The sequence below is a fragment of the Limulus polyphemus genome, unplaced genomic scaffold (assembly GCF_000517525.1).
Source record: "Limulus polyphemus unplaced genomic scaffold, Limulus_polyphemus-2.1.2 Scaffold459, whole genome shotgun sequence".
Taxonomy (NCBI): Eukaryota; Metazoa; Arthropoda; class Merostomata; order Xiphosura; family Limulidae; genus Limulus; species Limulus polyphemus.
In genome coordinates, this window is record NW_013666069.1 from 82525 (window position 1) to 95276 (window position 12752).

General features: G+C 35.8%; 1 protein-coding gene across 2 annotated transcripts in view; it reads left to right on the forward strand.

The window, feature by feature from the left end:
- Positions 1-12752, forward strand: part of LOC106458412 (transcriptional activator cubitus interruptus-like) — a 109168-nt gene that overhangs the window by 64995 nt on the left and 31421 nt on the right. The window contains exon 3 of one of the 2 annotated variants that reach the window (XM_022384620.1): positions 5779-5908. The exons of the other annotated variant lie outside the window; for it this stretch is intronic. Coding sequence (XP_022240328.1) covers positions 5779-5908 — 130 coding nt within the window. The remainder of the gene's footprint in view (positions 1-5778; positions 5909-12752) is intronic. 2 annotated transcript variants of the gene reach the window in all.

Below are 12752 nucleotides of genomic sequence, written 5' to 3' on the forward strand. Positions count from 1 at the left end.
ATATATACACACACACACACATATATATATATATATATATATATAAACATGTCTCTACGATATTGTAGCTCATTTCTTGCTTTACAGCTGAAATCCCACAAGCACCAATCAGTTTCATTTATGTTTAAATAACTCCACAACATTAAAATCCGGGGTTCGATTCCCCGCGGTGGGCACGACAGATAGCCCGATGTCGCTTTGCTCTGAAATAAACAATTTCCACCACCTGAAGTGGCTACAGATACAAATTTCTGTTAAATTAAATTATTTTAAAAGATAGTGTATTTGACTGGTAAGTTCCCAACTCTCTGACTTCTGTCTTTACAGCTGATATTAATTATATATTTAATAGAATAATAAACATTTTAATTAATCAATAATGTATACCTGCACACTCAGTACACAAACAACAGCAACAAGTTATACCCCAACACATCTTACGTTTGTTTATCAACATCCGTCAGTATAATCTATATTCACGAGTTACCATTGGTTATTCTAGATGTCATAAACATCCAATTACTATTATTGCTGATGACGTGAGTGCCTGAGAGCTGACTCAGAAATAAGTGCGATGAAATGAAAACAAAAATACTCTGTAGAAACATGTAAAAGTTCGTTAAACTATTTTAACAGCAACTATTTTAATAAATAATATATATATAAAAAAGGTACCAGTTAAACTTCCACTTAAATCATTTTATAGCTCCTGGATTTTGCGTAGTGTGCAAAGTAATTTGTCTATATAGGAGAACCAGTATATGAATGACGTAACCACGGTTTATTTCAATATAGGCTATGAAAGCAAAACATAAAATCATTTATATAGCGTTTTGCTAAACGTCAAAAGTATAAAAAAAATATCTAGAATCAGAAATAAACAAAAAACGACTGATCTTTTTTCCCTTCATATTACAAGACGTGAATATAATGACTTAATTTACGAACAAGATGATTTCAACCAAAACCCTTATGGGTGTTTGTAACTTTATGAATATAATGAAAGGGTTTTAGTTAAACTCATCTTGTTCTTAAATTAAGTCATTATATTCATAAAGTTACAAAAATACATAAGAGTTTTAGTTAAACTCATCTTGTTCGTAAATTAAGGTGTGTTTTTGAAACTTTATGAGTATAACGACTTAATTTAAGAACAAGATGAGTTTAACTAAAACCCTTATGGGTGTTTGTAACTTTATGAATTTAATGACTTAATTTACGAACAAGATGACTTTAACTAAAACCTTTGTGGGTTTTTGTAACTTTATGATTCATAAAATATTAATAACTGTACTTTTTCTAGTTATGTTTCAGTATATGTGATAGGTATAATATATTCGAGTGAGTGAGCTGTTGCTTTGTATTTATCGTTTCTGAACTTCTGCAAACATCTTGATCAGGTAACAATTCTCTAAGTTCTTTTGGCTTGACATTCTTATGAATTTCACGGACGTTTCTGTATAAGAAAGTTACTTTTTTGTGTGCGTGGTGAGGAAAGCAAGAGTCTAGAATTATTGAGAATTAATAGTATTTATGTTCGATAGATTTTCTTATTATTGTTTAACAATGTAACTATTAGTTGATTATACAATACATACTATAAGCAGTGCCCGGCATGCCCAGGTGGTTAGGGCGCTCGACTCTCAATCTGTGGGTCGCGGGTTCGAATCCCCGTCACACCAAACATGCTCGCGCTTTCAGCTTGGGGGCGTTATAATGTGACGGTCAATCCCACTATTCGTTGGTAAAAGAGTAGCCCAGGAGTTGGCGGTGGGTGGTGATGACTAGCTGGCTCCCCTCTCGTCTTACACTGCTAAATTAGGGACGGCTAGCGCAGATAACCCTCGTGTAGTTTTGCGCGAAATCCATAACAATCATACTATAAGCAGTTCTCCCAAAATGTGGAGCGCGCCCCCTAGGGTGCGCAAACGATTAGGGTACAGTCAAAATTAAATGTTTTAATACACTTTTTGTTAATGAAAATGACTAATTTCTATAACACATATACCAATTTAATATGTATCCGCAAAGAATCACATTTATTAAAGGGGGCGTGTATGACAAAAGCTTGGGAAGCGCTGCTATACAGTTTAATAAACTATTTTATTACGCTGTTTCGGCATAGACAGAGATAAGCTTCTAATTGTTTTTGTGGAGGGTTAATCTTTTTAAGGGTGATGGTGCGAGGCTGATTATTTTTTACACCGAATACAAGTATTTTTAATTGCTTGGAATTAGCCAGTCTGTTGTTCTACTTATTTTATGTACAATAGTGCCTAAGTATAATTGTTAAGAAACCTTTTAACATTATACCAAGGAAACCGCATAACATCTCCATTTGTCTACAGTCTTCTGTGGACAGTGGCACAACTTAACTATACATGATATAGGAGACATCTTATGAACATTTCATGACTGCTTTAGAAAGTGCGCCCAGCGTACATTTCAACATACAGAAGGCTATAGAATGTGAAGAAAAAAAAATACTCTGAAGGTAAACTAGATAAACAGAAATGGTATTATGAAAAAAATACTTACGAAAACTAGCCGACAAAATAGACAAAGATAGAGCAATACAGGATCTAGTGTAATTACACGTTAAGGAATGAAAATACAAGAAAAATGGGAGTGGTTACCTGAGATGTCATATAGTAAAGCAAACCACTTCTAAGCAAGTAGAGTGTGTGATAGTTTTTACACGATGTTAAACGCGTGAATGTATAAAATATGTGTTTCCAAACAACCAAACAAGATAGAAAATCACATAGTTTTTGAGAAATGTTTTTCACCACGTAAGCTCTGAATGGGGTCTGATTTGAATTTTAAGTACAGTGTGGGTTTTCAAAAGATAGTGAAATTGTTAGGGAAAGATAAATACAATAGGAATGGATACTCCTCTCTGTGTGTAGCGGCACACGATTGATTTGTCCGATGCAAAGGTACCCGTGCTACGCACGGCACTAAACATCACTTTCGTTTGTCATTGACTTCACGTGCTTTGCTTCCGACCTCATTGCTCGAGTGAGTTCTAATTCGCAACATTAAGGCGGCAAAATTGAAATGGATGACAAACTGGAACCGTTTTCCAAAATACCAGGCGAGATTCGTTGTCATGATCGTTTATCCAATTACTTAGGCCACTCTGTGGCTCAGCAGCAGGGCTGATGAATTATAACGCTAAAAACCGGGTTTCCATGCCCGTGGTGGGCACAGCATAGATATCTCATTATGTAACTTTGTGCTTAACAAGAAAGAAAGAAACAAATAATCATTATTAGTCCCCCGGTGAGACAGCGGTAAGTCTACGGATTTACAACGCTAAAATGAGGGGTTCGATTCCCCTCGGTGGACACAGCAGATAGCCCCATGTGACTTTGCTATGAAAAAAATACACACAAACACACACCAATTACTTATCCATTTAAACTCGATCTCAGGGGATCCACTTGAGTTATTCCATCAAATTCAGTCTAAATTGGTTTAGCCAGTTCTTCATAATAACTTGTGACACCAGACAAACAGACATCTCTGATTTATATATGTATATTCAGTTATGAACTATAAGATATTGAATGATAAAAGGGAAAAAGATACATTATTTAAAAGTAGCATCGTTTCTGATCCTCATAATGTTATAATTATGATCTAATATACAATGCGTCATGAAACACTTTTAAATCAGAAGTTTATAAATAAATGGGATAAAATTTTATAATAAAATAACACAGGGTACCATAGTATGTATATTTATTAGGGAGAACAATAAAACATAGGCCTAAATGGTAACCCTCAAAATACTAGTTTGTTTACGTACTGTTTGATCATTACTGGTTGAATCTGCGTATAGAGTAATTTTTTGTTTTTACCCATCACAAAACTCAGTTTAGAGATATAACCAAAAAATGGGGTGAAATTGCTAATGTTCTATATAAAATACATAATAAAATCAAGTAGTAATTAGTTGAATTAATTTACAGTATTTTAATTAACTTTTTTTTGCGTAACTTGTTTGTTATTGGTAATTCTGTACTCAGTAAGGTCATGAGTACACGTACAATGTAGTGCATAAGCAGTTCGGAAAAATCTATGAAGCCAATCGGTAAGTGTAGGGTTAATGAGTTATAGCTCTTGCACCCTGGTGTCTCAACAGTAAGCTCGAGGGCTTATAACAATAAAATTTTAGGTTCTATAATTATCAATAAATAAATAATTATTATGTAGTTTTCTGTTTAAGGAAACGAACAATGAAAAAATTCAGATAAATACTGCTGAAACTAACGAGCGAGAAAAATAATGACACCCTGATATTAGCAGTTGAAAAATACGTTTTGAAGTACTGATTGGGCAACAATAAAAAGAACACAATAAAAAGAAATTGCCTTAAGCAATTGAAAACATCCAAATAAATAGGATCGTTTCAAACACGAAATGTAACAATTCGATTAAATTTATGTATCGTTTCAAAGCAAGTGCTCAAATTTATTGCTTCTCTTTATTTACTTTATTCTATAATTAATGATGAATCTGGTACTTAAAAACAACTATCCTAAATGTTAACGTTAAAATTACCCTTATCATCGAAATTTCTAGCAGAATGCTACAATGCCTCAAATTCTTGTTTTCTCCAGATGTTTTCATTGATTTTTGTAGCATATCTTATTATCTCTGTATGATTTTAGAAAATTAGTTAGTACTCATTATTATATCCTTCCATTTTTACCATACTTTAAGTATATTATCTATATCGGCAACCGAAAAAAAACAAAGGTTTTCCTGTAGGTTTTTATTTATAGGGGTCGCTATTTTACTTCATACAACTACAAAAAAAAAAAATATTTGGAGTCCCACCAGGGAGGAGAAGTGTCCGGGCCACTACCTAATGTTTGGGGCACGCAGTCGACCGAAAATAGAACAAATACTAGCATGAGGTGCGAGGATAGGCGTTTAGGCTAACAGTTTTCTGCCAATCTGCACGGTTTTATGAAGGTTTAGCTTGACTTAAGTTGAGGGTTTGTAGTTGACCTTGTGAGGCGAACAGATGGACCAATACGAACCAAAAGAGGAAGGAGTGGCCATTATGTTTCGGGAGTATTTAGGCCCTCATATTGTAGCTACGATGTTGAATGCCTATTACCCGGATTAGAGAAGATCGTCCACTGACAAGTAATACTGAGATAAATGGGCAACCAACTTCTTCTGTAAAGCGATTTACCTCGTTCTGGCACACGGCCTCAGGTGCAACTAGCCCGGCCCGTGAAAACTTAATTACACTTGTCCTGAGGCTGCACCGGCCACTCAACCTTACTGCCCCGCAGGATAGCATGCCGTGCCGCACATGGGTAGCACTCCCTCCTCACAGTCGTTGTTCTGGCATCTGTCAAAGCTATGCATTATGTGTCTATTCCAGCGGGCCTATCGGAGGCTCAGCCGTGCACCCCCTGCCGCCCCTTCCCCAGGGTCGGTTCAACTTTTCCATTTTCTTGCCCCAGCGTCACGCTATCGGCACACCGAAGAAGCTTCGGCATTTCGTACTGAAGTTTACGTGCCGAATACGGTTGACTGCTGGGTAGTCAGGTTAGGCTTACCTCGTTAACAACCGTGGCCAAAAGCACGCAAGGCTTAACGACAAGCAGAAAGATCTAGTCTTTAACCAATGGGATATATATTCAAGTATTTGGATGAAATAATGGTTTTGAAATATTGGTGAATGCCGAAACCAAAGTACAGGATCTGTGTGTTCTAAACCTATGCCTCAGAAGTACCCCTCTTCTACCGCAGGTCTGCCGCTCCAGTTCCCCAGTGCTTTTGCTACAGTGCACGCCCCGATTCCTGTAGACCAGCGGACGCACGACGGCCGTTATGTGTGGGAACCTCGTTTATCGTCTTTTCCTCACCATAGTTCACCTGGGTAAGTCGTAACTTTCTTAGCAACTAGAGAACTATTTTCATTTGCTATTCTTTTCAAGTGAACTCTAGTTTTACGAGTATACACTCCTTGTTAGAATGAAATATTAATATGAATGTTTTCAGTTTCTCTTTAATTTGAATTTTAAGAATTTCTATTATGAACTAATCAAGTGATTACATCCGATTGAAAGATAACATTTCATTAGGAAAGTAATTATTACTTTTTTCTGATAAATTTATCATATTTCGTATTAGTTCATTTGAGAGAAGTAAAGAATGTGTTTACTGATCACGGTAAACAGTCTACGGCCACAGTTTATTTATTATTTTACGTTCGGATTGACCCTACTGAGTGATATCTGCGTGACAGCCACCCCTTAACCGTTATCTTTGTTTATCTTTACTGTCACGGTATAAGTAACCGAATCCACTGTTGAACCATGAATTTATATTTGCACCATGCAGATAGAACGAGACACCAACGCTACAAGAATCCCATATTAGGTTATCCAACAGAAGAATGCCCTGTTTATTTACCAGGAAGTTTAACTTAACTAAAAAGTGAGATCTCTCTTACGAGTTTTGGAGCTAATGCCTTTGCTTTGGTGTCCGAAGTAACAACAAATAACGCTAATTGTACGCCTATAGTTTTCACGTCTGAATCGGACAAGATTACTCACGAAACACACACACACACATATATATATATACACAATCTGCTAAAGTTGGATTAGAAAGGATACTACACAGCGTTTTTAAAAGTTCACGGTAGACATTGATTTAAAAAACCAACATCAGAGACAACTACAGAGACGGGAGCAGCCTAACCTTATGTGTTTGTGCAAGTAGATGTTTCACGATGATGTACCCGTTTTAAAGAAAACAAGGTATAATATTACTGGACTCTTCTGTATGAAAACATTTGCAAAGAGCCTTAAAACTTAAAACAAGGTATAATATTACTGGAATCTCCTGTGTGAAAACATTTGCAAAGAGCCTTAAAACAAGGTATAATATTACTGGAATCTCCTGTATGAAAACATTTGCAAAGAGCCTTAAAATAAGTGACAGATTATACAGGGATATTTAGCCAGTCTTTAGTAGATGCAAGAACCTCAGTCAAACACAATCCACAAAGGATTCTATAGCCAAATGGTGAATATTCTGCCCCAAACTACCCCCCCCTCCAAACACAGTTATTATGTTAGCTGCCATATTTAAAATGCACTATTAGAAATCGTCTTGTAAATTAACAAATGCGTCTATAATTGTGAATAATAATAATTTCTAAATCAATTGTATGCAGTTATTTTTTCATGGTGTAAGACTATTAATCGATTTAAAGATTGATGTGAAAACAGATAACATTAGAAATTTCTTTAGAAGTGAATTCATGCAAGGAAAATAATCATAAAAGGTATGCCATCTGGTGATTATGTTCATTGCGAAAAAAAACACACACATTAAGGGTAATATTAAGTGCAACTTCTGCCCTATATTGTAGGAGATTAAAGCCTCTAAGTAATTTTTGGATACAACTTTTGAACATCAATCTGTTACATTGTGTTATCTGGAAGAAAGAGAATTCCAGTATATTAGCGAGCATCAGAGTATACAAGTTTTCTTAAATAAAATATCCCTATATTCTGTTGATAAGAAAGATAGTGTTTGATGTAATATCCATTCATTGATGTAAAATTACGTCAATTTACTATAAATCTGTGTTATTTCATGCATTCCACTATCCTATAGCTAACTTTATGAAAGGTTATTCTTTTTTTTTTACCAAATAGTGTATAATTTCCACGTGTAACTTTAACTATCCCCATACAGTTAGCTATCAGATAGTAAAGTTACACGTGGTAATTATACACTATTTGGTAAAAAAAGAATAACCTTTCATACAGTTAGCTATCAGATAGTAAAGTTACACGTGGAAATTATACACTATTTGGTAAAAAACAGAATAACCTTTCATACAGTTAGCTATAAGGTTATCTTTTTTGTTCTTGTAACTTTACAGATTGTTATATCAATATTATTATTTTTTAAATTCTACTAAAATAACCATCTAGGTTGGTTCATATAACACCAAAAGGCACTATGTGCAAATAAGTTTGAAAATAAATCCGCCAACTCATGTTTGTAATTGATGAGTAAGGAGAGAAAAAATGAGTATAAATGAAAACAGGACTGCGATTAAGTCGTTGTACTGGTTAAGTGGCTGAACTGACACATTTAAAAAGGGTTCGAACACTTACCTATGTATTCTATACCATATTAGCTCATATCCTGATATATTCTCTATAAGTGTGAGCTATAGATCTCGTAATCTATGTCCGCTATTAGCATCATTTTTAGAACATTTTGCGTTTACTGTAGACGTAAATGAAGTGTCAAATAGAATGTTTGTTAGCTATTACCTTTCACACGGGAAAAGTACGATAATGCATACCTCAACATTTGCCAAGTAGTGTAAAATATTCTACCCATATGTACTGTTCCCCAAGTATCATTCTTATTACATACGATTTGCAGTTAAAATCCTTCATTTGTCAAAGACTGAACTGAATAATTAATTAAAGTCATTCTAAAAGTATTTTCCGTCTTAGGAATTCTGGCAGAATTATGAAAAACGAAGATGGACATTTCTTGCGTTGCTATGCATATAAGCCATGTAAAACAATTTTTTTTGGTAGTTTTATAATGTGCCACTAGGTGATGAGCACCATGTCTGTTAATTCTCGTTTATTGCACTTTTATAAAACACATTATAGTTGACTGCGTGTCTGTATGATGGCCGTTTTGTCGTACCAGTTTTCTTGAAAATCTGATATGGCACAGCCCTCATCGATAAATCTGTGAAAAACAAATGGCGTTGGCAGTGGTGTGAAGATATTCTTTAAGTAGGCCGCATGGACAGTGAGTAGGGAATACTGACAACATTCCTGGGAAATGTTTTGGTGTTGTTTGTAACCGATGTCTGAATTATGGAAGCACTGTCAAAAAAAAGTATTTCGTAATAACCACATATACTGAGCAAATAGGGTTACTTTCACCAAGTGTTGGGGAATTACAAGCCAGGTCAGCAAAGTCCAAAAAGCCAAGGATAACCTCAATTATGGACTGGATTAAGACTGCCAAATAAAAACATAAGAAAGGTTACAAACGAGAAGAGGCCATTCGGTCTCTCTTGTTAATTTGGTTGTTGATCCAGGAATCTCATTAAGCTGTTTATTGAAGGATCTCAGAGTTTCGGCTTCAACAACATGGCCGGACAGTTTATTCCGAACAGCCATGACTCTTTGTGCAAAGAAATTCCTTCTATAGCCAGTACTAAATGTATCTTCACTTAATTTCCCCCAACGGCCTCTATAAGGAGTGATTAGTTTTGGTTTTAAGACAACAGGAGCAGATCGTTCTTGCGTATAGCCTGGTGTTTTATTTGGGAATTTTTTAAAACTTTTGTGTGTACTTTATTTGTACAATTAAAAGCTTCTTTTGCAATTATTATGAATAGTATGTGTGTTTAGTTTTGTAGGTTGTATATATATTTGTTTTGTAATTGTAGTGCGACAGTTAAAATATCAACTGCTAAAAAAATTCAACTCGCTTCTTTCAGCAGCTTACATTTTCAGTCTTGGCTACTTTGCTGTACTCCCACCCCTATAATGGTAAAAAATCTTAGACCCACTCAAAAGTAGAATAAACATTTCTTTCCAGCCTGCCATGGCCTGGTGTTTAGGGCTCGGATCCCATCACCCAACATCTCGCCCTTTCACCCTTTATAATGTGATGGTCAATTCACTATTTGATTATATTAGCTCAAAGTTGTCGGTAGGTAGCGTTGACTGTCTTCCATGTAGCCTATCACTTCTGAATTAGGGATAGCTAGCGAAGATAGCCCCTAGTAGCTTTGTGAGAAATTCAACAAACAAACAAAACATTTATTGCCCGATTATATTTAAATAATAACTTAACAGTGCATTTGAACCCTTACTTCTCCAGTTTTAACCTGAAACTATTTTTTTCCTAGACATTCGTAAGGAATAGATGTTTTAAAAGCGATTTATATTGTTTGCCCATCAGTGATTTCGCCTTGGGTAATTTTTGTTTGTTTGTTTTAAAGCAAAGCCATATTGGGCTATCTGCTGTGTGCACCGCGGGGGATCGAACCCCGGATTTTAGCGTAGGCTTACCGCTGTCCCATCGAGGGACGTTTCGTGTAGTCATGTTTGTTTTTTGTTTGTTTGTAATTAAGCACAAAGCTCCACAAGGGCTATCTGTGCTCTGCCCACCACGGGTATCGAAACCCGGTTTTTAGCGTTGTAAGTCTGCAGACATGCCGCTGTGCCTCTGGGGGGGGCGTATAGTCATATATATATATATATTTTACATATTTAAAATTAATTTGTATGCAAGATAAGTAAACATGAAAATAATAGGATACCTTAAATAGGAGCATAAAAACTCTTAAATAATATTGCCATCAAGCTTAAAACAGACATTATGTCCGTAATCAAAACAATTAGTTAGAATAGACGTTACGCGTGAGCATACACACACACACACACACACACACATATATAAAACATTCAAAGATATGACATGAAAAGTTGTTTTAAAGTATTTCATGCCATTTATTCGAACTAACAACAGCACCACTACCATTTGTGAATTTACCTTTTTCGAACTTTAGGTTGTAAATATCACGCGTCCAATTAGTACTTAATATTCTACATTAAAAGGTTGTTGTTTATTGGATTGAAGTTAAGCACAAGGCGACATAATGGGCTATATGTGCTCTGCCCATCACGGGTATTGAAATCCGGTTTATGGCGTTGTAAGTCCGCAGAAATACCGCTGTGCCACTAGGAGGCACATTTAAACAGTAACCCAGTCACATAAAGTGGTACACGTAATGTGTCAAAATCCAGTTCCATATATATATATATATGAGTATGCGCAACTAGCTTCTTACATCCGTAAAAGTTTGTATGTTTGTTCTAGATATATTCGCGCAAAGCTATACAAGAGCTGTCTACGTTAGCCGTCCCTAATTCTGTACTGATAGACTATAGAAGGAAGGTAGCTAGTCAACCGCACCGACCACCAAATTCTTGGGCAACCCTAATCTAAAATTGGGATTTGACCGTCACTCTTATTACGCACTTACAGTCCCAAAGTATGAAACGCAAGTTTGCGGAACGGGACACGAACCATGGACCTCGGATTCCCAGATCCCACGTCAAAACTAGGCCACATAAACGTGTTGTTTCAAATTGAACATTTATTCGAGAACATTTTTGAACTTGATTTTTGATATGTGAAATATTTCTGGACCACATGAAGCACATTTTTCTTACATTCCTGAACGCTTTATTTTCATACGCTAAACATCTGTGATGTATGCTTTTTCATCTATTGACCTTAAAATTATTACATTTCCAAAAAAAAAAGTGCCAAATGTCATCCGTGCGTTATGTTCGATGACACTGCGTTTTGATTTATTAAGCCAATAGAGTCGCAAAGAGAACGCCCACCCAACAGGGAGTGATACAAATCGGCCTGAATAACCATACATTCTGTCCTTAGTTCTTTTGACCGTTTGCAAGATTCCAGTCGTGGTTGGCACTTGGCATGCCAAGATAGATTACTCTACATCTTGTTAATCCTGAAGTGGCAGGGCAATAACAGATAACCGAGACAATACCAACTCTATAAACCAGTTCTTTCGAGGTTAAGGCTTTTTACTGCGCACAATTTTATCAAATTCAATCCAGAGCTGTGTAATTGGATAGTTAAACAGATAGTGACAAAGATGATTGGAAAAGATACGAGACATTTCTGAATGTCGAAACTGTAAAACCTGTGCCATTGGCCGTTTGAATGTCTATAATTAACCAAGTACTTATATCCTTATTTTTACACTTATACAATATATATATAATGGCTTTATTAATTCAGTTTAAAATCTTGCCAATTGGTAGCCGCGAAATAAACCTGTTCACTCCTGTTAACCGATTGAAACTAGGTAATGTATTTTTCAAATGACTGTTATAGAATTTTTTTTTTTTAAATAATCCATGGACACTATACCACTGGTAGATATCCATATAGAGCACTCATAAAATTAAATTAGTTCCACATGTTAAGAAACACGCACACAGAGAGATAGAAGTGATAAGGAAAGATCTACATTACACAGTTCGTTTAAAGTAGCTTTGTCAAAGTGTTTATGTGTCCAGATTTGTTGTGGAGAGTTGGTTGGTATTTTTTAAGGTAAACTAACAGAAAATACGCTAAAGGTGTGAGCTTACGTAAAGATTGGACTAGAAGAGATAAAATAAATAGCCACTAAACCCTTGATGGTGGAAAAACACACACGGACAAATATGATGAGTTGTTTAATGAAGTAGATACTTTGTAATAGTTTGGTAAATGTCAAGAATAAATTTATTGTGAAACAACCTTTATTTGTACTGGTAGGTACAAACAAAGTTCAGAAAGCCCATTAAGCTTTTTGTTTAAACAAATAATTTAAATAAGGTACTGCTCCGCGATGGCTCAGAGGTAAGGTTTGAGAGCTTATGACGCTAAAAATCGGGGTGCGAGAACCGCGGTGGACACAGCGCATATAGTCCGCTGTGTAGCTTTGCGCTTAAAAACAGGCAAGCAAATTTAGGTATTGTTGATGTTTTAATTTGTTTACGTTTTATGTAGCGTTTTCGCTGGAATAGCGTGTGTTTTTATAGCAAAGCCACATCGGGCTATCTGCTGTGTTCACCGAGGGGAATCGAACCCCTTATTTTAGCGTTGTAAGTCCGTAGACTTACCGCTTTCCT